The sequence below is a fragment of the Vidua chalybeata genome, chromosome 6 (assembly GCF_026979565.1).
Source record: "Vidua chalybeata isolate OUT-0048 chromosome 6, bVidCha1 merged haplotype, whole genome shotgun sequence".
Classification (NCBI taxonomy): Eukaryota; Metazoa; Chordata; class Aves; order Passeriformes; family Viduidae; genus Vidua; species Vidua chalybeata.
The window spans coordinates 14,511,008-14,537,892 of NC_071535.1; the positions used below are offsets into that span (position 1 = coordinate 14,511,008).

At 42.8% G+C, this 26,885-nt stretch overlaps 1 protein-coding gene across 2 annotated transcripts in view; it reads left to right on the forward strand.

Moving 5' to 3' along the window:
- The first annotated feature begins 3,765 nt into the window (after positions 1-3,765).
- The window catches only part of SYNE3 (spectrin repeat containing nuclear envelope family member 3), a 56,471-nt gene continuing 33,351 nt past the window's right edge, over positions 3,766-26,885 (forward strand). For both annotated transcript variants that reach the window (XM_053946415.1, XM_053946416.1), the window contains exons 1-2: positions 3,766-3,845; positions 25,006-25,163. In XM_053946415.1, the coding sequence (XP_053802390.1) occupies positions 25,020-25,163 (144 nt within the window). In that variant the 5' untranslated portion in view covers positions 3,766-3,845; positions 25,006-25,019. The remainder of the gene's footprint in view (positions 3,846-25,005; positions 25,164-26,885) is intronic.

Sequence of the window (26,885 nt, forward strand, 5' to 3'; positions counted from 1 at the left end):
TGTCATATATCAACAGTTGTCTTTGCTCTCTTATTCAGGAGACTCCAGAGAATATTTTCTTAAACTAGTTGTTGGCAACTTCTATAATTAAAAAAAAAAAAAATTGTGGAGAGTAGTAAGGAAGAAAACCTACTCCAGTTGAATTGGACACAGGAGATTTGGTTTCAAATCCTGATTTTCATGGAGTCTTTGGCTTCCCCTGGCTCATTTGCTGAGTGCCAATGGGGGCATTGCTGTTAGTTACAAAAGTTAGCACTGCATCTTCCTAAACCTTCAGCCTTCCATTTCGCTGCTGCTTCCTTCACACCTTCCAAGCACATCAAAGAGGCCCCCTTTAGATACTGAGAGGTGCTATAAGTTCTCCCTGGAGCCTTCTTTTCCATTACGACCCTGACTGTGTGTTGCTCAGTAAACTACAGTGTGTTGCACCTGGCTGTGATAGTAATTGATCGGGACTGGACTTCTAGGCTAGCATTGAGAGTCCATTGGATGTGATCAGATTTTGAGTGTATCACACAGTTTGTAAATTTGAAAATGTGGTAATTCTTATTGAACATAATTGGAATTACAGTGTCCCATTTGCCCTGCATTTCTGTTCCTTAGAGTTGAATTTGCTCTCAGTCAGAATAAGCTCAGCTTTTCCCAGCCCCTCTTGATATCTGAGGTCAGTTGGGATGAAAAGGATGTTATTTTTCTGCCAAATTTAATGCAACAAAAAAAATTGGCTAAACTCTGAAAGTGACAGGATGTCAGGACTGATCCAGTAGCACAAAGCTGCACTTTCCTGTGGAGGTAGTCAGTCTGTGCTTAGGTGTGAAGCCAAATCAGACAAAAGGTAGAGTCCAGCATATGCAGCAGGGAGAATATGAAGTGCTGGGTTTAAGTCCATGTGGTCTCTAAAAGACAGGAAGTTAGCCTGGTTTGCCAGTGTGGTCCTTGGCCTAGTGCTCCTGAAGGTATGTTGCTTTGGCATCAGCTTTTAGAGTTCTTGATTCCTCACTTACTGAGGAGAGAGTTCTTGTGTAGCAACTCCCCCCACCACCCCCAAAGCTTTCTCTCAAGCAATGTGAAACGTCTTGTAGCTATAAAACAACACACAAAAAATGCTGAGAAGCTCCAATATTGAAACCTCTCATGCCAAAGATATGTCACTGGCATGCTGCACAGAAATGTTACTCTGTCAACAAATGCTGTCCCTCCCACCCTGACTGCCATGTGACTCATTATTTGAGTAACAATTTTGTATTGCTGTACCCAAGCAAACATAAAGGAAAACATCCTAATATCTTGTAATACTAGTTTGTCATCAGTTATGAGCATGAATAAATGGGTGTGTTACACTAATAAGAGAGAGCAGCTACCCGCAGCATTTTAAGTGGTTCTCTGATAGCCTACAGACATCATGCAGGCCTTCCTGTGTAGTAAACCATGCCAACACTTTTGTACTATTTGGTGCTTTCCACCCAGTCTCTTGGGCATTCTGCTCATCACAGGAAATGCCTGAAAATGCTATATATTCACTGACTAAATACTTGTGGTTTGGTTTATAGGCCAGGCTAACTGCTTCTAAAAATATATTCCTTTCGTCCAAAGAAAGAGAGCTAGGGCTGCTGTTCTTTCAGAAGCCCCTCCACTCTTCCACACTGCTTGCAGTCATTCTAACCTCTTCTTTGTCATTTAGGTGCGGTTTGTGGGCAGCTATTTATTGTTTGAGTAATGCACTGAATGCTCCTTTACTTTATGCCTGCTGTTTGCCTGTGTGTAGGTATTTTTCTAACTCAGCATGTACAAGCTGCTTGAGGGAGTAGAATCAGAGCCATGAAAGCCTCCACATGGGGAAATGCAGAAAAGGAGATTAATTCAAGCAATTTTTAGATTCAGTGATGTATTGTCCCCCACCAGCAAGCTTTCTGAATACAAGGGGTTTGAAAGGTCTAGGTATGCAAAGTAACTTCCTAGGGGTCGATTTCCTAAGGAATTAATCGCTGTTATTAACAGCGTTCCTTTGTCTACTCACCAAGATAACTGAGCCCGCTTTCTTAAGGCAAATTCACAAGATTTTATATTCTCTGTCACCTACCTACTCTAGACACATTCCTTTGGAGTGCAACCCTTTTAGATTGTATCCATTTCCTCACACTATTCCAAAGGTCATTGAGAGATAGTCAGCTCTGAATTACTATGGGCAAGGGCAGTTGCATAGGCATAGATTCAATTTTACACATTGTCTTTATGAACTTCCTCCAAATAAATAGTCTGTCAAAGCCAAACTAGCAAATAAATTATTTTCCAAGTTAGATGAAAGGCTTGCCTAGTAACAGAAAGAGATTACAGCATTCAGTTGCCCTCTCAGTGACAATTTAAAAGGTCATAGTCACCCCAGATTGTTCCACTACAGTATACACTGTGGGCAGTTGAAGCTTCAAGGTCAGAACCAGCTGTAAAAGTGCAATCCTTACCATGAAGTTATTTCCTGTGACCTTTTCCACTGCTGGTGAGAGACAGGGATTCCTAATGCTTTGGGAGCAATATAAGTACAGAGCCATTCCAGTTAAGAGTGTGTTGGCACATGGATGGCAGATCACCTCGCTGGCTGTAGGCAGAAGTGAGCCCATGAAAGCCCAGAGAACGCTGCTGGTGAAGCAGCCATCCCGCCCGGCCTTAGGTGTCGTCCCCTGCCTCTCGCAGAACTGGGAGCTCACCCTTCACTTTTGAACTATGTATCTCGAGGCTCTTGGCCACAGAACTGTTAGGTGTAATCAGAAATTTTCATCGCAAATAGCCCGTTTTTCTGCTCGTTAGGCAGATGAACCGCCCAACTTCCCAGCAGCAGAGGGCAGCAAGATAACCCCTGCCAAAGAGGATGGTTTAGTGCTTTATGAAATACAAGCTTTTTACATGCTCATTCAGTTTGTTTACATAATATTATTGTTCAAATATGAAGAAGCTGTTCGTTCTTTCCTCCTTCCCTCCCAGTGGCTTAGCCTACAGGCTCATATGATTACAACTTTCTGATGCTGCAGATGGAGCAAAAGATGTTGATGACTCCGGCTTCTCTCGCTGGGCTATAGAACCGACACTGTGGCTGGCAATGCACCTCCACTGCTGCTCTTTTTGCTTCTGATTTTCTTGCATAATTGAGCACACGCAGTAGCCTTTGTGCTTGAATCAGTACTACAGTGGAAACAGGTTTTGTTTCCTAAGTTTTCGTTGATTTTTTTTCCCCCAAAACTTCATGCATCCAAATGAATTCCTGTTGGCACTGCCAGTGATGAGCTGGGGTTGTTTAATGCACGTGTAACTGCTGAGATGCAGTCTGCCTGCTTGCTGGCCATGCGAAAGAAACGTTAAGAGACTTCCCCACTTGTTGGCACGGATCGCCGGAGCTACCGGCACGTGCAAGGATCGCCCGGGGTTTGTCGCCCGTCGCCTAGTGTTTGGTGACTCCCAGAGCTCCGAGTCCCCCCGAACACGACACTGTGAGAGACTCCGCTTCTCCTCTTCTGCTGCATTTTACTCTGCTACAAATAGCAGAGTGCGGTGCTCACCTGGCGCCCGCGTTCGTCCGCCCGCCGCGCAAGGACAGCCCGGCCCCGCTGCCCTCGGCGGGGGCTCCGCGGCCGGCGGCGCTCGCAGGGCGGGCCGGCCCGGGTTACATAACACCGCCCGCCGGGCCGGGCCGCGGCGGCGAGGGCGGGCCCTCCGCGCAGCCCCCGGAGCGGCGGGGCCGGTGCCGGGCGGCCCCGCCGAGGCTGAGCGAGCGCCCGAGCGGCCGCAGCGCGGCGGGGGAGCGGCAGCGCGGCCCTGGGGCTGCCCGCGGGGGAAGCGGCGGCGGTGCCGCGGCGGTGAGTGGGACGGGCCCTGCTGCGCTGCTCGGGGCCTGTTGCCGGTGCTGGGGGGGCTGCGGGAGGGAGAAACGACGAGGCGGCGGCGCCTGGGACTGCACCGTGCCGTGCCGTGCCGTGCCGTCCGTCCCGCCGGGCAGGCGGGCTCGGCGGGGCTCGCTGTCAGCTCGCCCGGCTCCAGACCCGCCTCCTGTTGCTCGGCGCGCCGGGGCAAAACGCCGCCGGGACAGCCCGGTCCCCGCTCGGCCCCCGCGCCGGCCGCCCGTGTAACGGCGGTAGCGGGCACGGCCGGGGCCGCAGAGCGGGAGCGCCGGCAGAGCTTGTCCTTGCCAGGACAGCTCCATGGGTACTACGAGGGCTCCCTGTCTACTCCTGATACACGTAATATCGTAGCTGCAGTAACTGCAGCATATCTCCCTAAGTAACAGACGGTAAACGGGCAAAGCCTTTTATTTAGCTTCTTTCAGAAAATCGCATCTGCGAACGAATGCCAGTCTGGCTCAGCACTTAGGTGCATTCTGCAACTTTCTTCCTCAGATAGATGTCAGGCTTTTGCCAAAGGCAGCTGCTCAGCGTTACTGTCACATTTCTTCATCTGTAGATCCCCACTGCCAGGACTCTACTGCGGTTTGTAAGGTCCTTGTTCCTCTTCTCCCTTCCCACTTTTCTCCCCTTCAAACCTATTGGATACATCGTAGCTTGGCTCTGATTCCCCTTAAGGGGGTCTGACCTTGTGTCACGTTTTCTTCCTAAACAGAAAGTTTCCCAGTTTTTCTATTATAAGAGCAACTAACATTCTGTGTAACTTCTGTATGTAAAGTTCCCCCACACCCCAAGGTATACTAAGGCTTTGGTTTCTCATACACTGTTTTCTGCCATTTCTTTTATTCGCACATCCTTATTGGTTTGGCCTTGTGTGAGTTTAGATCTTTGTCCAGGAAAATTTTATTTGTAGAAATAGATCTACTCAAATAGGTTAACAGACTGAACTCTGCAGGAATTGTGCATGTATATGATGACTAATTGTGAACATTATGGTTGCAAGACACTGCTTTATTTTGCAAGTTTATCAGAGCAAGGATGCCTGTCTTCTCCTTTGCCTCAAATCTAAGCCTGGCCATCTTGAATAATTAACGAAAAATAAAATCACTATGCTACTCTTGCCACTTCCTTGCTGCTAGTTGTGGATGTTACTTTTCAGCCCTTGGCATGGTGTATGTAATCTGAAAATCTTTGTACACAGTGCTTGTTTTCTGGGGAAAGAATTTTTAAAATACCACAAAACTTTAAAAGCTGATTGGTTGCCTTCAAATGTTTTTCTTCTTTTCCTGGAAGTGTCTCAAATCTGCAGTTGTTGAAATGCACATCAGCTTGGCAGAGTCTGTGGCTGCCAAATGTGTGAGCCAGTTGGATCTCAAGGAAATGTAACTTATTGCAACCAGTCTTGTGGCAACTCTTTGTTCCACAAGAAACAAACATCTTTTGGTGAGTCACAGCAGCATTGTTCCCTGCAAACTACTTGTCAGGAAATGGAGTCTGACAATGCCGATGGTCCCTCTATAAAAGCAGCTTTCCTCTACACCCAGTGCTGTTTCCATGTTGTTTGTGAATCATCAGATCCGGAGTCCCCTCAAATTCCCAAGGAAGACAGAACTAGCTGCTATTCAGGGTGTGGTATTGTGGTGCTTGCCTCTCTTGTATTTCTTCTGATAGTTGAGTTGTTCCCTTCAGCCATATTTAATTGCTCCTCCTTTCCCTCTCACCTTGGTCAGGACTTGTACCATACCTCCAAGTCTGTTCCTGGCACATGTCCTCTGTGGGGTCTTTGTGCACTAACCTCACTGGACTAACCTCATTGACATTTCTTTGGGAATAAGCCATTTTTTGTGCTCCTCCACTTTTCTGTGGCTTACAAATCATCCTCAAAACTGTTGTATACACTTGTGGATGCTTGGCTTCAGAATGTGGCTGTACCTGCATGCACATGACTTTGGAGAGCAATTTCTCTGCCTGAGGGGATGCTCCACACCTGCATTGCAGCTTCAGAAAGATAACTGGCATCTGTTGGAAGCAAGGTTTTTTGCCATAACTTAATATATGTATACACATGAGTCTTGGTGTGTGTCCCTTATGTAATATTTTTTTTGCCATTTCCCAGTTTCAGCCAAGTATGACATAAGGAGAACAGCTCCAAGGTAATTAAGTTCCTGCAAATTTTGTAGAAACAGCCCAACAGGGAAAAGCAAGTCTAAAATCAGACGCTTGCTAATTTTCCCAAGTTTTTAGATCAGTGACTGAGTGATACATTCATATTTGACAGCCTCCATTTGGGAATAATGTGTTTGGTGCAAATGAAGCTGTAAAGAGAAGGGGAGAAGGAGTTTCTGAGTAAATGCCCCTGAACTGGCATCTGCCTTACAACTTCAAAGAGTACAAGTAACACTGATATGATACATTGCATTTTGAACATGGGAACAGAAAGTCTTGGTACAGTTCAGTGTATACTTTAAATCAATTAAGGAACACAGCTCTGTAGATCTGATTTCCTGAGCTGGCCTGGTCACAGAGTGCTTTGTTTTTACATCCCTGCATCTCCAGTGCGTAACTCCTGTCTTTGTTCTGACAGGCACACATTTGCACAAGTACAGAAGGGCTATGATCTCAGCTAGTGTCTTTAGTTTTATTTTATTTTGACAAAATTGACCAACATTTTCAAGACTGCCATCAAATAAGCATAATTCCCATGAAACCAAGCAAAAGCAGTGACCATTCATTCTGACTCAAAATAATGTGTTCTAGCAGGACAAATCCCAGATCATTTGTAGCAATGACAAGATACTGGATTTCTGTTTTGATTTGAGGTTTTTAAGTGTTAGTCCTTTTCAGCTGCAAATGGGGTTTTGTGGCACAGCTTTGACCTGTCCTCTCAAACATATTCTACCATAGATAGGTACAACAGTGTCCTTAGAAAGGGCCCCCTTATTAACTGGGTTGTGTATCTCCATGTAAGGATTGTGGGCCAAGTGTGAATCCTGGTAATTCAGGCTTGTGAAATGAAAATAACACATTGTAGCAGGAAAAATTCTTGAGCTCCAGGAATGTTAACGGAGGGTGCAACTGGCAAGAGAGTTTTTTGCTTGGCACATTTTCTGTATGAAGGCAAAGGTATCAGGCTCCTGAGATCAACAGGAAAAAATACCATGTCCTTTAATATCTCTTTGAGTCTGGCTGAAAAAACCGTCTTACTATCTTTGGACTGCAGTAAGTGGAATACTCTTACTCTAGAAGGAAAATACCTTTTAGTGCTTACTGATGGTCAGTAATGTCTCAGCTTCTTCAGGCTGCAATTCTGTGAAATTAAAACATGCAAAACAGGTGGTCAGGGTCCCTTTTGATCATGCAAGTCTGCTCTACAAACAACTGAATGATAGGAATTTAGTGCCTTCAGTTAATATTGGTTAAAATGGTCTGAAGTGACACGAGAAAAAATGAAAAGTGTCATTGTGTCATCAGTTGCCATCAAATGCAGTGTTTAAAACGGCCTGATAATGATTAGTTATAGGGCCCAAATGTCACAGCCTTAAATTTTGCTTACATTTTGGTCTGAAATACAATTTTATTGCCTGAGGCTGATATTGGCATATGCAGACTTTTCTTATAATATTTCCATAATTAGCTGCAGTGTTGTCAGTATCAACTTAAACACAGTCTTGTTCTTTAGTTTGAAAGTTTACTCTTGTTTGTTTTCCAGTGTTTGTTGAGGGCATAGCAGTTGAAGTATTAAGGAAATGGAGCCTTTTAAACTGAAAGTGAAGATCCTTACATAAGGATTGCTCCTTACACACTTCTGCAGAGCTGGAGCTCCAAGTCAGTCCTTGCCTTCCACAAGGACTGATGACTCTGCAACACGCTGGGTATCAGACATTGCTGTGGATTCACTGCTTCATAGACTTAAATTAGCCTGAGCTGTTGCTTATCATATGTTCCTGTATTGCTAATAAAATGTATCACAGGATGGTACTGCCTGAATTACAGAAAAAACTGCTCAGAGAGTAGAGCCCTGGGGTATTTAACTTCAGGTATCTGAAGTGGCCCCACCTCAATGCTGAGGAAAGAATGGTAGGTCTAACAGGGGTGGTGGTTCTCACTGGCCCCCCATATCAGGTTAATAAACAATCTTTCACGTCTCTGTCTGTGCACACAGCTTAACTGTATTTCAAGGAAAGTGCATTGGTTTCAAGGGGGTGTGGAAATATTTCTTTGCCTTAAACAGAACTGACTTTTAATGTCTCTGCTGCTACAAGCTTTTTTTCTATGTTATATTTAAACAAAGTTCATGGACTTGATATGAAGTCCTTCATATCAAGGAATTTCAAGGGAATTTCTGCTGTGACTATAACAGACTGAGGATTACAGGGCAGTCTCAGCCTTGGGATGTCATTGAACAGGTGCATAAAAAACATACTGGAAGAAATTAAGAGATAGCAAGAAACTGGGAGAACCTGGAGATTGTAATTTCACTGGAACTCAGGTGTCATGCTGTGGCTTGTTTGTTTTGTTCTTGATTAGTGTTTATTTAGTGGCATTGAAAGGTGAAATAGCTGCTGTTACAGTTGTGCTATGCAGAAAGCCTTTTGAGAAACATGATAGAAATACTTGGGAGCACCACCTGAATGAGAGCCCCATGTGGGACAGCTTGTGCTGGAGAACTTACTGTTATATGTAGTAGATTTAGTGCCTGTCACCAGGGAATCCTAGACACACTTTACATAAGGCTACCTGCTGCTCCCCTTGTGGTTGATTATGATTTTAGTAAGAATTAAAGGGACCTACAACAATCACCTGGTGCAACTGCCTGACCACTTCGAGGCTGAGCAAAAGTTAAAGCACATTATTAAGGGCATTGAATGCCTCAAACACTGACAGGCTTGGGGCATTGACTGCCTCTCTAGGAGGCCTATTGCAGTGTTTGACCACCCTGTTGGGCAGGAAGTGCTTCCTAATGTCCAGTCTAAACCTCCCTTAATGCAGCTTTGCCTGCCACAAGTTTGCTCTGTGATCTTGGAGGAGCATGTACAGTCAGAGGTTTAAAATGGGACCAGTGATGTTGGGTCTGTCAAAGGCTGCATTTGAAACATAGATGTTGCTGAGAGCACCAGTGTCTTCATCTGTGAAATGGGACACTAACATCTTATCCCACTTGATGAGTGTGGCAGCCGTGTTGTAGGTACCAGGTGGGAGGGTGTCACAGGTGCAACAGAGTAAACCACCCACAGTGGATCTGGGTACTATTTTATTTAAAAACCAACATTGGAGTTTTTCACCCTAAAAAGTTATCTCTCACACTGACTCGCCTACTCACTCATCTGGACTGACACAACAGCAATAATAAATTAAACAGTGAAAAAAGTGTAGGGATTACTTTTGGCTGTGTTTTATCTCCGTCTCACATGGAAGTGTTAACATGATTTAAAGCATTACATGCTTGTGTTATTTTCCTGCCATTATAATGAGGCAATTGTATCATAAGAACATGTGTTGTTTCTGACCGAGGAGTAGTTAGAGATGTAACAGCTGGTCTTTATCCAGGCTGTAGGTACAGCCTGAAGGAGTTCAAGGAAGCTGAAGGTGGAAAGTGTACAAGCACTGATGTACCCACTGCATTTTCAAGTCAGTTACATGCAAAGACTGGGTCATGTGAGAAAATATCCTCCTACCTTAAAGTTTCCGTGACTAAATAAAAGAAATAATTTCTGTTGGTTTTGAAGCTGTCAGTTCTTCCCCAGGCTGTGCATTTCCTTTAGCTTAGATGACTGATTTTTCTTAATGCAAGAGTCTTTGCATGAGCACTTGAGTCTTTGGTAGTGAATGGCAAATGACAGCAGTTGGCAAATGTAGGTGATGTTTCTTATGTAAGTCAGCAGAATTGGTCTATAGGTGCAGCAGGTTAAGCACAGGCTTTGTGTGAAGTACTAGACTTTAACACTGGCTAATAACACTGGCTCAGTAAACACCACAGATGCACATTAATTTAGATCTCCAGATTAAGAGAGCACCCAAGGAAAAATTTACTTGTTACCTTGTCTTTTAAGTCCACAGGAGTCAGGGTAGAAATCTTGGCTCTGTGACAGTATTGCCCTTGGCTTTACCAGAGCCTGGGATTTTCCCTTGTCTTCTCAGATTATAAACCTTCCGACTCCATTAGTTGAGCTGCTAGTGTGAAATGCCAATCTACAGAAAATGTCTGCAGCCTAACAAAAAGGAAAATATTTTTTAAGCATTTTTGGGTTGGTTTTTTGTTTGTTTGTTTGGGATTTTTTGTTTGTTAGGGTTTTTTTGTTGTTTGTTTGTTTTGGGGGGATGTTCTTTTGGTTGGTTTGGTTGGTTTGGTTTTGTTTGGTTTTTTTCTACAAGAGAAATTCCTGTTTGGGATGGAGCTACCAGCAACCCTAATGGTATTTTTGCCTTCAGCGTTATTTTGTTTCTCCCCTCAGGTTTTTGCTTGTCCAGCTATTGCATATTGTGATAATACAGAGGCTCAAAAGCCATCTGGACACAATCCTGAGTAACATTCTTTACCAGGCAACCCAGACTGAGCAGGGAGGTTGGATTAGATGAGCTCCAGTAGTGCCTTCCAAGCTCAGCCATTCTGTGATTCTGTGAATACCTCATGATGGAGGAGAGCTGGTGCTGTCATTGTGGTCTGCAGAGTGAAGTAGTATTTGCTGTCTGATGAAAGAGCTGAAGGTGTTTATTAAAACCACTTTTATAAGTAATTATGTCGGCACGTTTAATCCCAATACTTAAAACGTCACAGTCCCCCTTTTTTTTTTTTAAGTCCTTTTATTGTTGAAGCGTTAGTTAGTTATTGTAGTTAGTCAGTGCTGAGGAATCTACCTGGATGTGCTTCAGTGCTCTGCAGGTTATTGTTTTCTATAGTGCCCTTCCCGTGTCAGCTATCACTGGTATTTGTGAAGTGCTCTTATTGCTACTAGCAGGTTACACCTTAGTTTGGGGATTTGCAAATAGATGTTTTTCGCAGTTAAGCAACTGTATCAGCAGGTAACCTACTTCTTGGTTCTTTTAGTCTTGCTCAGATCAGATCTGACATTTTTCAGAGTTTGGTTTGATGTGATTGTTTCTATTAATGCTGACTGGTAAATCAAAATCCTTTTTTTTGTTGTTGTTGTTTTTCCTTGCTGAATGGAACAGAGCATAATGGTGACCTAAGCCAGAACTTTAAGATGCTCAGCTTGCTAGGTGGGACACCTGAATTATTGGGCTGTGCATAATGATTAGGTTCTTCATAACGATTCATTATTTACACAGAGTGAAACTGTGTAAAACCAGAAAGAGAGATCAAGAGCTTGACACCTGTCTGTGCTATCCCTGCCAGAACCTCTGAGCCCAGTACTTAGGACAACCTGATTGCTTGATGTGAGCGTTTCTTTCCTGAAAGGTCCTTTCACAGCAATTCCAAACCAGATTCTTTGGTGAGAAGCACTTGCACTGACAGTCCCTTTATACCAATGTTATTCTAATTCACAACTAAATCATAGTTAGAAATATGTTCTGTAGAGTAGTAAGAATATATAACACAGTTGCTATGGTTGAAAAAAGATTTTTATACTGCTGCTCTGTTTCCTATCTGAGGAGTTTCATAGCTCTTTGTCAGAGCTCAGACAACACTATAATTTATAACCCTTGCAACCCTGCTGGGGTGACGATGTCTGTCTCCTGAGCAGTTGGAGAACAAATACATCACTGCCTGCTTGAAGATGCAGACTGTTAGTGGCAATGAGGCCAGTCTGCCCAGAGTATCACTTACAGTAGATTAATCAGTAGGACAGTGTAGTCATTTAACTCCGTGGGCTGCACTGGGGTTGCAGAAATGTTTCTTTCACAGTGCCCACGGGCTATGAGTTAAAATAAGACCATCCAACAGATGTGTTACAAGAGTTACAGCTACAGCAGATGTTGCCACAGTTACAGATGAAACTGAATCCATGTTTGAACTTAGACATGTCAGCCCGAAGAAGGGGCCATTCAAATGCTTTCCGCTACCACAGAAAACAGAAATGATAGTTGGCCAGAAGAGTGGGAAAAAGTTTCATCCCTTGCTGAAACTGAAAATGGACTTCTTTGTATGGGAAAAAAAAGAGAATGGCAGGTCAGATGTTGTGGGGACATTTGGAATATTTTGCTGGTTAAGGAACCTGGTTTCCTTAAAAAATATGGAAAAATGTAAAATCAAGTTCACTCTAAAGGGAATTATGCTCAAGTGTTAATGTGGTATTTATCTATTTTAAATACGTTGTTATACTAAGTTACAGAAAGTCTTGTGGGAATACTGCATTTTTTTACTGTTAGTTTGATCCTCTCATTGCTGTCTCTAGTTTGTGGCTGTCTCTACTCACCAGAGGAGCTCCTTTGCCTTCTAGATTAGTCATCCAAAGAGACTGATTCTTACCTTGTTTTAGAAGCTGCTATGCATAGCTGATGTTATGCTCTACTTCCTACTACTAGTTTCAGTGCTTTTTTTTTTAATATTAATTTAAATTTTTTAATCAGGACTATGGCAAATTTGCAGTAACTGTGGATATAACACAAGAGAGAGAGAGCAAGGGAAAAGTGATAAAGGGGTTCACTTATAGGCATTTAAAACCCCCCATTCAAGCCACACATTCTAAAACAACCACGATTTGACTTTCAGATAAGTGGACCAGTCTCCAGTTTACGTCCCCTAGGCATCATATAGTTTAATGTGTTTCGAGATGTTCTTATCCTGATGTATTTTGAGATATTCATATAGTTCTAAAAATTATTCATGTTAGCAAAAGGCTAACAAGACAGTTGGAAAATAGCTGATATATCAGTTCCCTCTCTAGAGGTACTATCAGCACTAACTGATTGTACTAACTCTTAAGATGTTCCTCTTCTGTCCCTTGGGTGTTTTATTTTCACCAAAATTCTGTTTGGTTGGCTGAGCTGAGGTCACCACTGCACATGGGGGTGACAGCCTCTCTGAGGCTATGGTCTTCAGTTAATTCTCTGTATTAGCAACTTCACAGATTAGCTTGATAAACATTTTCTATTCCACTGTTGTTCTTCTGCGTAGGATTTTGTCCATCTTTGTTCCTCTCTTCAGTTTTTTCCCATGCTCTTCCCTTGTGCTGCTTGATTCCAAAATAGATGGAGAGGCTCACAGTTTTATCCCTGTTTTTATCTGTAGCTTCTAATTTGGAGGTGGAATTCAAACCAGCTTTTCCCCCCATGTTTTGCTTTCACTGATTTCTCCACCTCTCCTCCATATTAGTTGTAATTCTAGAAATGCTGCTCAGTGTAGTATAAAGTATGTCATACAGCAACTAAAAAAGCTGAGAGATTGTTGCCCTTATGGACTTGCTTTGGATTTACACCAAGGTGAGTAAGTGGCACCTGTTTTGGTCCTGGAGTGTATTAGATCTACACCATTAGGATGATGCAAATGGTAGTGGGCTAAATTCACCAAACCAGTGGGTTTTATTGAATGCCTAAAAGCAGGAGTACCCAGCAGAATCTTAATTAATCAAGGGAGAATGGTGCCTTATATTTTCCAACAGTTTTGGGGAATTAGGAAAGGAGAATTCATCATGTGCTGTGTCATGAGGGACAGGTAATGCCTGCAAAGTATATTCCATTCAGCCAAATTGTGCAGCAGAGGTATTTCCTGAAAATATCAGCTAACCACCTTTTTGTCTTGCGTGATTGTAACTGAGAGCAGAATCTAGATTAGTGTGTCAGTCTGTGAAGGGAATTTCCTGCTAGAGACCTTGAGAGTAAAAAAAGAAGTGGAAGATAAGGAAAATTATTATTATGTTAGACCATGAGTTAATGATTTGTAAAATCTCAGCTCTGACGTACCTGCCTGCACTTTTACTTCTTGCTGGTCTTCATTCTGTATATTCAGTTACCATTCAGCAAACATCTGTCAGGCATAATAATTTCAAGCATTAATCCTTACAGGAATTAACCAGCTTGTTAGTTGATGACCTGAACTAGATAGTTTCTGGGGATTATTGCTATTTAAATCTCACCCACGTTTTAAACAGTGGTAGCATGCCCTGCTCTGCGTTTCTTTTCTTTCTTTTTTTTTATTTTTTTTTTCCCTGCACTGATATATCTTTGGATTGCCATCTCCTCTTTCACTCACTCCCGCAGCACAGGAGGAGGCAGAGAGGAAGTCCTGTGCTTCCTCCTGCCTTAGTAAGGAGGAAGCCACTGGTTTCTCTTCGTGCCAGACTTGCTCGTGCTGCCAACTGCGCTGAATTGCTGTTCTAACGCCCAGTGGAGGCCAGGCTGGATTGTGGTTGCCATGCTGGGGACCCATCAGGGAACTTTAATGGAATCACCACAGACTTTTACCTACCCTTTTTACCAGATTTCCCAGGATTTTGGTAAGGTTTTTACAAGGTTACTTTTATTTCATAATGTAGTGAGATGGTTGTGACAGGCAGTGTGTCTGTATCTTTTAGCTCCTAATAACTTTTACACTTATTTTCTGCTTTGCATTAAATTTGCCAGAGATATGGAAGTGTTAAAGCTATCAAGTGTCTTGAAGTTTCAAGCATTTGAATTCTAGTGAAAGGGGAAATAGAAGTCAGTGGCCTGCTGCAGGAGAGCCATGACTGACGGTTCTGGCAGCAGCCAGCTGGTGAAGGGCGCCAAGATCAGCCCATTCCCGCGCTTTTCTCCAGAGCAAGCCCACGCCTCCCCTCCTGCCTGCTGCCAGCACCACAGCGTGCCGGGGGGGCCCAAGGGTGAGAGCCCAGTGCAATGAAATTAGGCCTGATAAATTGTTTTGTGAGCAGCAGGCCAGGATGGGGAACTCCTTGATGTAAGGCAGGAGAAAGGAAGCCAAAATATCCCTACAGTGGTGTGCAGCAGAAGGGTTGGAGATAAGGGACAGTCGGTGAAGTTGACAGAGAGAGTCTGTTGGGAGTGTGGCTGCGCTCAAGACACGATATCAGCTTTTACAGCCCCAAAATGTTTGCCAGACTGGGACTGCTGAGATCCCTTCCATGAAGTTTGGGTTTAAGGTCACATATATAACTTTTGAAACGTGATCTGGGGGTATGCAGTAGGTAAAAAAAGGGGACTAAAGAAATTCAGATTTATTTTTTGACTAGGGAGCATAGTTTGCGCAAACACTGTTGCTTGTGTTGTGCTCATTGAACCCAAACAAGGTCATCGAAGGCTCTGTGATGCTTCAGCAATTGTCCTCATCAGAGTTTGACATATTTTCCTTCAGGAAGATGATAACTGGCTTCTCCTGTTTTATGAATCATCATTTGCAAGGTACTGCTGAGCCCTGATCTGTAAATTGAAAGGGAAATAACGAAGAAATAATTCATTGAAATGAAATGCCTTTAAAATACAGCAGGTTTGTGTTATCTTTAGAAGATAGCTTTGGAGACTAGTGGGGAGATATTTTTATTTCTTTTAGACCAAAGTTGAGTTTGTGCCATGATATCTACTACTCCTTGTAGAAGAATTCTATATTACTGGGGTTAAACAAATCTATAGCTTTATACCTTTTCCTTCTTTCAAGTATTTGAGAGGAGGTAGTGCTATGTCTGCCAGTGTGTGTGTACTAACCCTTAGCTGATCTGGACCCCTGTTGCTCTAAATGTATCTCTGTATTAGCTCTCTGGCAGCCCCAGGGATATGTCTCATAATATTTCGGGTGGAATTTTCGAAGTTGCTGAGAAGCAGCACGCCCTGAGGCCCCCTTGGGGTCCGAATGGAGCAGAGCTGCCTGATCTCTTCAGACGTTTGTGGGGAAAAAAACTTCGGTCTATCGTAGTACTCGATTTCTAAAAGGCAGTTGCTAGTGAATGATACGAGTGAGAAGAAGAAGCATTGGCTTTACGTGTGCTGCTCAGCACGGTCATTTTCTGTGATCACAGCTTTAACTCTCTGGTCCTCCTCGCTGGGGGACGACTGCTGACAAACGCAGCTCACTGCTGGGTCCTGCTGCCGTTTTACTCTTTGCTTGAGGTCTGATGAATCTCAGTACGAGGAGGTTCAGATCCCCCATGGGATTTTAGAGTACAGGACTTCAGTCCCCCGTCAGGCATAAAAGACTGCTAACAAGGCGTTCTTCCTCCCCATTATTAAGTCTGGAGCGATCCGACCCCGTGCTGGGCTGGTCCCAGCACAGCTGGAACCAGATGTGGCCGTGCTCTCTAACCCACAGCGCCTGGCGAGCTCTCACTGTGAGAGGGTAACAAAGACGTGGAAACTGCAATCGTCCAGGCAAAAATGAGTCACCAAAAAGCAGCCTGTTTAATTCAATTCCAAAAATGTTCTCAACCACTCAAAATTAATTTATAACCAGCATTTTGCAGTGGTCTACTTTGTTTCTGAGCTTGGGCATGAGGTTGCTGACGGTTCCAATAGTGTATTTTGTTTGGGACACAGGCAGGTCTTGTTTGCCTGTGGGTTTCTCTGAACACAAACCAGTGCTGTTTTGCAATATAAAGCCTGACATTATCAGATTAATGGAAATATTACCTTTAATTATGTACGGAGTGCTGTTTAGGTATAGCTATTTACTATTTCAGTATAGCCTTCTGTATGTTCTTGACAGCATTACAACTGCTCATCTCTTTCAGGGGACATTTTTATCTTTCTTTATATAAACAGGTCTTTCTGTTCCATGCAAATTAAAATCTGCTAATTTTTCCATAACCATATACTTTGATCCCAAGAAAATAACTCTTAATCAACAGCTTTAGTATCTAAAATTAGTATTGTCCTACTTGCTAATTTTTTTTTCAATTCCATAAATCTCACTTTCACTGTATACATATATCATTAGCATAACTGACCTGATAATGTCTTGAAAGATGTATCAGACAAATCTTGTTTTGGAGAGTTAGTCCTTCAGCTGTTCTAAATGGGACAAAAGACCTGTGCCCTTAGAGCACACTTGCAAAGTACTTGCAAATGACTTTGTTTCTAAGAAATATTTCCAGTATATACTTGACTCTACAGATTTATGAGTTTAAAAGCCATGTGCTTAGTGCTCCAAGTTACACACTCAGAAGTGGAATAGTCAAATGATAGTCAAAAAATATTTTAACACTGATCTTGTAAGGGGAAAAAATTGCATGTTTAAAAACCCCCCAGATCCAAATGTGGAAACAGTGATGCATAATAGGAAAGAATACAGGCTTGCAGACAGATTGACATCCTGTAGCCCTGAGCAGTCATATTACAGCTGTAGACCACTGCAGAACACAGGATTTCTGAAGAAAGTGAATTATCCCACCTCTGGTATGGTTCCTTGCCTGGAAGTGCCCCTCTCTCACACTGACTCTCTATGGAATCGCAGGGCTCCTACCCCAGGGTGTCCCACCACAGCCTGTGGGTCAGTGCAGTGAATCCCCTTTCCTGGTGTGAGATCCAGCCTGTGCTGAGGCCACATGTTCCAGCTGGGCTTGAGGGTCTCTTTCTGAGTATCTCTGGTTCCAAGGGGTGGGTGAAGGGCATGGGGGGTGGAAGCACTGCAGTTTGCACAGAGCAGTGGCAATGCAGCTGAAGGCTGTGACAGCCCTTTCTTCCCTCCATCACTCTGTGTCCCTAAGTACACACTGATGCCTTGCTTTCATTGCCAAACCCCTTCTGACTTGTCCTCTGTAATCTCTTCAGGACAGAGGTATTATCCTTTTAACTGTAGGGCACTTCTGCTCACCCAGGGTGCTGTGACAGCTCACTTGCCCTATGTGGCTTAACACTCTGGAGTCCTGATTGTGACACTGCCCTTGGGAGCTACCATGTGACAAACTGCACACAAAAAGGAGAGCTGTTCCCAGCTAGCCAGGGAAGATGGGCAATTTCTCATTAGGGTTGTGATGCCAAACCAAAGCTAAGCAGCACAGAGGAGGTATGAAGGATTGCCAGGAAGAGTTACTTGGGAATAGTCTGCAGAGCAAAACTAATTTGCAAAGTATATTTGGCAAATAGGGATAACCACACCTTTGAGAAAATGAGGTTGTCTGTACACAATCATATGACCAGCAAAAGAGGAATGATTTATCAGATATATTATTCACTCTGAATTGTTCACTGATCTCTAGCCAAGGGGCAGATACCACAGGGGTTTATTATCAGTGTATCAGTGCTGTGACTGGCACCCAGTACTGAGGGATCATACGGTCTTGTGGAGGACAAGTGGGAGATAATTGAATACATAAATTCTAGTCTCCAGAGACTGTGCAACTAATGCTGTTGGCTTGCAGGGCTTTTTTGTTGGCTGACTGATGGTAAAACTTAGGGAGCTGACAAAAGCTGAAACCAAATCTACTCAAGAACTTGTTCCCAGCTGCTCAAGATGTAGATTGCTGGTAAACCCACAGATATCTTTTGGGTAATTTCCCCATCAGATTCCCTGGACCTGAAGAATCTTTCCTGAAGCTGCAGAGCAGAGGTTTTAAATCTGTGATTTCCCAGACTAAAGTGTCTGTGAATGGTAACTAGGGAAATGAAGGCTCTTGTCATTAAGTTTAAAGTCACAAAAAAGATATCTGCTTCACAGCAGAGACACTTGAAGTGGTACTTATTAGAAGAGGCTTAAAATCACCCTCTGCAGCATTTATTAACAGAATCTTCGACTTTGTTCTTATCCTTTCAAGTATTTCCTTATTGCTTAGAGGCAAGAAACAAAGTGTCTTTGAACCCAGGTTGTTATCTGTAAAAGGGATGGGATAGTCTTACTTTCCAGGAGGGCTGACCGAATAAATGCTCTGAAGATTGTTTATACCTCAATAATGTGGGGATAGAAAAGCAAAATCTAAACCAGACAGCTATCTAATGCAGATACTCTGTCTCCTTGGTGATAAAAAAAAAAAAAAAAGCTGTAGACCAGAACTAATAGGTCTACAGCTTTCAACCCTGCATTTTACTTATCTAATGGAATCATGATAGACCAGCCTGTCTCCTAGAGTGTCCTGGAAATGCAGAAATTTATGTGTGGAGTGTATGGAATGGGGAGAGATTTGTAATTAAGAGTCTCACTTACTATTTTTACTTCCAAATGACTTGAAGATTGAAAAAAAAAATAAAAATGCTGTGATCAGATCTATGAATTATCATTCCTTAGAAGGGAAGATGGCCCCAGGACCCAATTCTGCCTTACTTGTGTGCTACGATTCCATTTGGGTAGAAAACTATTTTTAAATTTCAATCCCTTTTTTAAGGAAATAGCTTTTTCGACCTGGGAATTATATATTTTCCCCAACAGTCTTAGGAAACAAAAAGATATCCCACTTGTACTGGCTCTCACCAAAGTCCGAAATTAGTTTTTAAACAAATGACTGAAAAAAATCAGGCATGTTTTTGAGAGTTAACCTGCACAGAACATGTCTCTGCTTTTCAGTTTTTGGTAACAAAGAGAATATTGTCAGGTGTGACCATGTTGTGGCAGAATGCCTTGCATTAGCCATAGGTTTCCTGTGGATTGTTTTGTAAGGGAGGGAAAGAGGCTATGATATGGATGAGTGCTGTATGTACTCAGAATGTTGCATTCCTTGGTTGAAGGGGATGCTTGTAATGAGGATATAGATGTGTTTATTCCAAAAAACCCTCTTGATAGTCTAGCTCGTTAATTAGGACAAACAATTGCTGACTGTCATAAACATTCACTGCCAGTAACACAGGAGAGGGCTGTGTTGGAAGATGGCCAAAGTGATAGGATTATGTTTTGAGCCTCTAAAAGATTATGCTGGAAATAACTACATCTTTTATTTAAAACCTTGAGAGCTTCTGCACCTACTTGGGCAGGTTACCTGGGTCTGCATGGGCACAGCTGCTGTCCTGGAGGCTTTCAGAAAGGCTGCTAAGGCTGGCTGGATTCAAAATTCACAGTAGCTCCTCCTGGAGTAGACCAAGAATATTCAACTTTGGAAAGGCAAGGGTCAGTGCTTTGTGGTCTGTGCCAGCTCCTCACCTCTGCTCCAATCTGAAGCAGACAGAGCTCCCAGCTTTGTGCCTCCTCAGAGCTCTTTTATAATATCTAGGGAAGCTGAAAAGTTACTAAATTATCCCAGATACAATTCCCAGAACCAAAATTGCTTCCACACTCATACATTTGTCTAAAATTTGATGCAGTTCAGTGGGCTTTTTTAAAATCTTTTTTTTTTTTTTCACAATAATCCCAGAACCAAATGAAAAGGGTTATGAAAAGTTTGAAGTATTTCAATAATTGGAAAATAGTCTCCCTAATGGTGAGTGGTTTGAATTTTCCTGGAGTGTTTTTTTTTTCTTTTATTTTTGTAAGAACTAGGTTCTGGAAACTAGTCAAGTAGTACATAAATATAAGAATCCAAGACATATTGAAACCATTTTAAAGCCTGTGTTCTATAAATATAGGGTTTAAAAGAATGTGTAAAATGGGAGTGGTTCTAAGAAATGTTATAAGAGGTTTAAATTAAAAAAAAAATAACCAAAAAACTGAACCCCCAGTATGACTGGCAGAGAGAAAATAGTGCATTAGGAAACATTGCAAAATCATAGGACAATCCTAAGAAAAAGACACTGCACTTGCAAAATAATTTTAAAAGCTCTCAGTAGTGTATTACAAATATTAAATAAGTAAATCTTGCAATGTCCCAGAAGAGTTAATAGATGCACTAGCATGGCTCCTGCAGTGGCTGTAAGGAAGAACCACTCTGAGAAACTTGGCCCAACGAGTGTCACGTGGGTCGCATGAGGAGTGACTTCTGCCTGTGTCTGTGTCAGGGTCTGCAGTGGAAATGCAGAGATGTCCCTGGCTCCCAGAGCTATGAGGCAGAGCAGTCAGCTAATTCATTTATCTGCTCCTTCAGCAAGATGGTTCCACAAGACCACAGCTGAAACAAAGCTGCCTCTGCATCTCTTCAGTTCAGCCCAGCACAATTGGAGCAGATTTTAAAAGCAAAACCCAGCTTGCTGTTGCTTTGGATCTCATTAATTCATGCTGTGGTGTTCAACCTGTGGGTGAGATGGGGGTGCAGCCTATGTGCCCCCCAGCATCCTTCCAGCTGCTCCTTCCTTCTCCAGGATTTTGGGAAGAGGTGGTAGACTGCAGTACTCTGACTTCCCTCCTTGCTAAATGGTTTTGTGCTTGGATGAGAGAGCAGGACAGGAGTGATGCTGACTTGGGACGAGGGTGGGCTGTGTCAGGTGTTCACCTTCCCTCTTCCAAAGGTGCATGTAACTGAGCCTCAGACAAACCAGTGCAAGCCCTGGTTGTGCTGTGGGTGTGCAGTGGGTCTGGCAGAGCTGGGCAAGGGCTGAGGCATCATCCCTCTGTGGCACTGAAATGCGTGTGCCTACCCAGACAGGGCCAAGCACTGTTCTGGGGGTCATGGAGGGTGATTCAGGGAAAGCAGGAAGAGTAATGTTGTGGGAGAAGTTCAACTACAGGTTTCTGCAGGTAACCTGTCTTACATTTTCCTGTTCCTAAAATTTCATTTTTGTAACCTGTGGATATACTGCAGGAGCTGTCCTGGGTCAGTTCTGTTTAACACCCTGAAATATGCTTCTTTATTACCTCTGCCAAGAAAGTGTTACTGCATCTGGACAAATAAAACTGGGTTTTGCTCAGCATGTCATTATCTATGCCAGAATTTCTTACAAATAGTTATTGCCCTCATTTAGTAACATGTATAGAGATTCCAAGTGATTTCTACAGTGTAAATGTGCTTTCCACAGTATGAATTTATACACTGATTTAAGTCCCATTAAACGGAAAGCAGTTTTGAGCAGCTGGATGCATTTGAAAATAATTGTGAGAAAAACAATTGTGTACAAATTGCTCAGAGGATCTCACCAGTGATTAAGGAAAGGCTTTCCATGGCACAATGGGTCCCAGAGACTGAGCCTGGGACAGGGGCTCTTGCACCACTGTACAGGTATCCCTAATGGTCTGCTGCTGGTTGGTGTGTGAATGATGGCTTTGCACAGCTCTACAGCTTAGCTCTGTTCCAGGAGCCACTATGTCTCCTTTGTGCTTTTTGTGCTGATCAGGATCCAGAATTGCTTAATTTCATGTCCAGGAGTATTGCTCAATCTTTTAGTTCCAATGATGCAACAGAAATGGGGTGAATGATGTTGAATGGTTAACTTTTATCCACTAATCTTTACTCCCAGCTTTAGAAGAATTTACAAAGGAGTTACAGATCTTGCTATATCTCAAATAGACAGCAGTTATTCTTCCTCCCAAGCAGACAGTAAGTCAGAAATCATACTTTTACCTTGCAGGTTTGAACCATGCTGTTAGTGCTTGGGAAGGGATCCAGAACAAAAGTCAGGTGCTGTAGCTGATTACTTCAGCCAGCATCTGGCTGCCCTGCACAGAGGGAGGACAGGAGGTCTCAAAAGGCAACCAAAATCCATGTCAGATATTGCAGGTTATAGCTACTATGAAATCCACCTGGGCATTGAGTCCATGCTAAATTTAATCATCTTTGTGGTACTAGATACAGGAATTGCTTGGTCAAAATCAGTCAATTATGTTTTATGCCTGTAGCTGGAGTAGCAAAGTGTTTCTCTTCATTTGCAAGCTGGTGCTCTTAATATTGCAATAACTTTTTTGTGGTTTCCTGTGTTGACTGCTTACGTGGATTGACTGTGTGTGGGTTGGGGGGAGGCTGTGTTACTGTGAGGTTTTGGCAGAAATTCCTCATGCTCAGAGAGCAGCAGCATGAGGGCAGAGTGTGAGTGGGATTTTCTTCCTGTTGGATGACAGTAGGTTTTCCACTGCTTCTTAACCATGTAAGATTGCCCTCAACTTTTTGTAAAAAATAGGACTAGGATAACATTATGTTCTGTATTGGCTACTCCATGACTGAAGTACTGAAGCCAATTTTAAATATGATATGGATGTTGCCGGGAATAGAAACCTCTCCTAGGAAATGAATGCCACTTCTTGTCAGGGTCTATCCAGCAAATGCACTGTGAGTTTTTGTTTCAAAATAACATAATTTGGAACCACCACACTCATACTTGAGCATTCAGAAACTGTTTGCCTAGAACGTATTTATGTATGTATGTATGTATGTAACAAGGGGAGTTTTAGGGGACAGTCCCTCTACAACTGCCAGATCTAGTGAGAAATGTTAACGTGAAAATGAGTTGGTTTTAGAGCTGCAATGAGATATGTGCTCTTTTCCAATAACTCGATTATTGTAGTTCAGAAATGTCAGTTCTAAACCAGTCATTTTTGCAGAAGGACACAGCTATCTAGCAATCCACTGAAAATAACATTACTCCATTAGCTGGCTTCCTCTTTAGTACTGTTATGATGTAAGTCAGTGATTTTAGCTTTAATTATATATCTTGTCACGTTTTGTATATTTGAGAGAGGGAGTAGCTGCCCCATGCCACACCACCCTCGCTAAATCCAGTACATCCTGTTTTATTTTTAAAACTTTTAAAGGTGAGGTCACTCTTTTTAAAGCTACTCTCAGATTCTGAGAGCTACAGCCTTAGATTCTGTCCTGTCTGACAGGTCTCACTTAGGGAGGAATTCTTCTTTCACACAAATGCAACTCTGCTGGTGTGCACACGGAGGTCTGACCCCATCTGCTGCTTCAGCTCTCCCCATGGGTGGTACAGTAGCTGCTCTGCAGTTCTTTTGTTTTGTTCTGGGACCTGTTGAGTAGAAAGCCTGCTGACAGCCAGGAAGCAACAGTTCAGACTGTTGTGAATGCTGACATTTTGTTTTCTCTGGTCTAATGTGGAAGAAAACTCACTGGGAGCTGCAGGGAAGGACCTCTAATATTGCATGAATCCTTTTACCTCGTGGAAAGGAACATTGGTAGGATGGTGGGGAGCTTTCTGCTTTTGAGCAGAAGGATGGCTCTCCCTTGTAAAGACTGAGCTGCTGAGAGCTGTGGTGGTTGCAAACCACCATTGGTCCATCTTCACAGGAGCCATGCTCTGCCTCTCACACTGAGCACTTTCTTCTGCATGAATCGTTTCATGGAAACTGAGGGACTCTGTGGAACTGAATTCTGCACAACAAACTTGGGTTCAGTAATTAAGTTCCAAACTTTGTGCTGAATAACAAAGTGATGAATAACAAAGAGGAAGAATATTTTATTTTCCACAAAACACTGGCAGCTTGGCTGGCAGTAGTTGTAGGATGTGATCCAAGCCCATTGAATGGCAGTGGCTCTCGTTCTGTTCACTTCAGTGGAGCTGACCTACAGGGTGCTCTGTTATGGCTCATCCTTATTAGTCAAGTTTAGTCCAGCAGTGCTAGGGGTGAGCCTAGGATGGCTCTGCTCTATTGTACAGGCACAAAGGAGACTGTCTGGGCAGTGGAGAGCTTGTGCTCTAAACAGAGACATTAACAGAGCAGCCAAGCATCATACGTTCCTGCTGATTGGGAATGGGCAACAGGAGAGAGGGAGAGCAAAATTAAAAGCTTGGAGCCTGGTATGGAGTAAAAGAGATGGCAAAAGAAGACATCCACCAGTATTGATAAGCCCTGTGAATTCTTGTTGTGGTTTGTCTTGGAAGTTGCTGGCCGGTTCCCATTGTGTGTGTATCCCAGACTCACTGCATGTGCATTCAGGTAACCTCTGCATGGTCTCAGCACAAGAAGTTAACTGAGTGTCTAAGCATCTGATCCTGTTCTCAGCAGCTTTAACACCTCTACAACAGCAGTTTATAGACCTCTAAGTTAAGCATGTGCCAAAGTACTTCGTTAGTCTGGTGTCAGATGCTCAGTACATGAGTCTGGAAAGGCATTGGGAGAGTGTTACACAGACATGACTCTGGGAAGAAACAGAAGGTGTTTGTGTTTGGTGTAGCTAATCTGGAATACACACAAACACCAAATTAATCTCATTTAAAAGCTTTGAATTAAGTCTGTTTACTGTAATGGAACCTCCCACAGTTCTCCACCTTCTTTTTGTTTCCTGGTATATTTTCATTTGGGAAAGCTGCAGTGTGAATATGTTCTCTGCGCTCAACTGACCACTGATACTGCTACAGTTTTTTGGTATTATTGTTCAAAAGGAAAGCTATAACATCATTAGCTTTTCTCTCTTTCTCCTTTGGATTGCCTTTCATTCCTGCTCAGGTCTTACCCAAAACCTGCTTACCTCCCTGTTTCCTATTCTTTCAGCTTCTTCAAATGCGATGACTCAGCAGCTACAGGATGAATTTGACAGCAGTGTGGAGAACGCAGAAGCTTGGATGAAGGCCATCCAAGAGAGACTGAGGATCAATGACAACACCAAAGGACCTCGATCTGCCCTAGAAGCCAGACTGAGAGAGACTGAGGTAAGGGAAGAGCGATGGAATTCGGAGGTGGCTCTCACTGCTGCTGTTGTTACAGCACTTATTGCTGTGAGCTCAGGAGTCTTCCATCAGGAGATTGTCAGCTGCCCCTGCTTGTTGGAGCATTGGGCCTGTGTGGATGGGTTCACATCAGTATTCTTTTAAATTTTCTATTTGCAAATTGTTTACAGATATAGAAAAAGAGGATGGCAATCTGCTATCACAGGCTTCCAAGATTTTCAGATTGATTTGGAACACTAGCAGCAGGTTTGGCAGGTTAAAATGTTTACACTCTCCTCAAGCCTGGAACCATTTGTTTACTGCTTGCAATTACCATAGTAATTTGCAGACAACCAGCATATAGTATAAAAGAATCAGATCATGTTAGTGTTCCATCCCCTCCAGGACTCTAGCACTGATAGAAAAAGATTACAGTGTCCTGGTAATGGGCTGTTTTAGAGTAATTCCTTTGTCCTTTTCCATAACCTTGATTATAACAGGATTTACAGATGCCCTTATGATCTGTTCAATGAAAAGGTAGAAGTTCTCATTTTTTTCCTGGTTTTACTTAATCTGTTTTATAACTCTTCCCAGCGAGATCCTGTTGCAGACTGTGCCTGCTCTCTTACAGTGATTTTACATTCATTAACTTCAGTTTCATTAGATGTTATCTAGGTCTTGTAATCTCAGAGAAGGAAACACTCCTGTTTGTCCCATTTGTACCATTGGAGGGAGTGGTGATCTTTCTATGACTAACATTGAAACTATTTTTATACTTTTATTAACTTAAATTCCAAGTAATCTGTTCTTTAATTTAAATGGCAAGATCTTTCCCATTGTTATTTACCCCAAAGTCTCTCCTTTTGTGTGTCTACTTATATTTGGACTGCCTCCTCTGAAGTTTAACAAAAAACATTGCAGGCTTACATGGATGATGAGGTAGTTTACAGTGATGTCTTCAGCCTTTTTTCTTAACTGTGGTTTATTGGAGGATGGATCTTGCCTGTGGCATAATATAGAGACTGTTTATGGAGTGATGGAGTCATGGAGTGATGCTAGATTTGCATGTCAGTCATAAAAACCTGAAGCATTTCATCGTGGTCTGTAGCTTAATTTTTCTGACCTTAAATTATTGTCACCCTTTTGTCTGGGAAACTATGCTGTGTACAATCTCAAGAAACATGCAAGAAACACAGGAACTCTAGTAGAAGAGTGGTAGTTTGGCAAAGGGGATTCATGGCAGAGATAACGACTTATAAGACAAATCTAGAGATTTGTGGTGATGTGATATGGCCTGAACTGCTGAAGCCTGTTTACTTCTGTGGGCTTTAGAGGAGGTCTGTAACATGCAAAAAGTCATGTTAAGAAATCCTTTCAACTCAGACTTTGGAGATTCATCATCTTTCTTCCTGTGTGTACCTTAACCACCTCCTGCTCCTTCATCCTGCGTCCTCTCTGGGCCTGGCTTCTGTCTCCAGCTTGAATGTCCTCATGATGTGCTCACTGCTTCACCTACTGGCTGTTTTCAAATCCAGTGTTCAGTTTTCCATTCTTTTTTTGCACCTGGCTTGCCAGGTTTTTTTCATGCTTCCTTCCTGTGGTTTATTTTCTGTTAATTTGTTAATGAAAATGTCAGCCAATGAGACAAATAATGTAAAAAACAGATTTGAAAAAGAAAAATGACTGTACAGCCACTGCTTTCTCTCCAGCTGTTGTTTGCTTCTA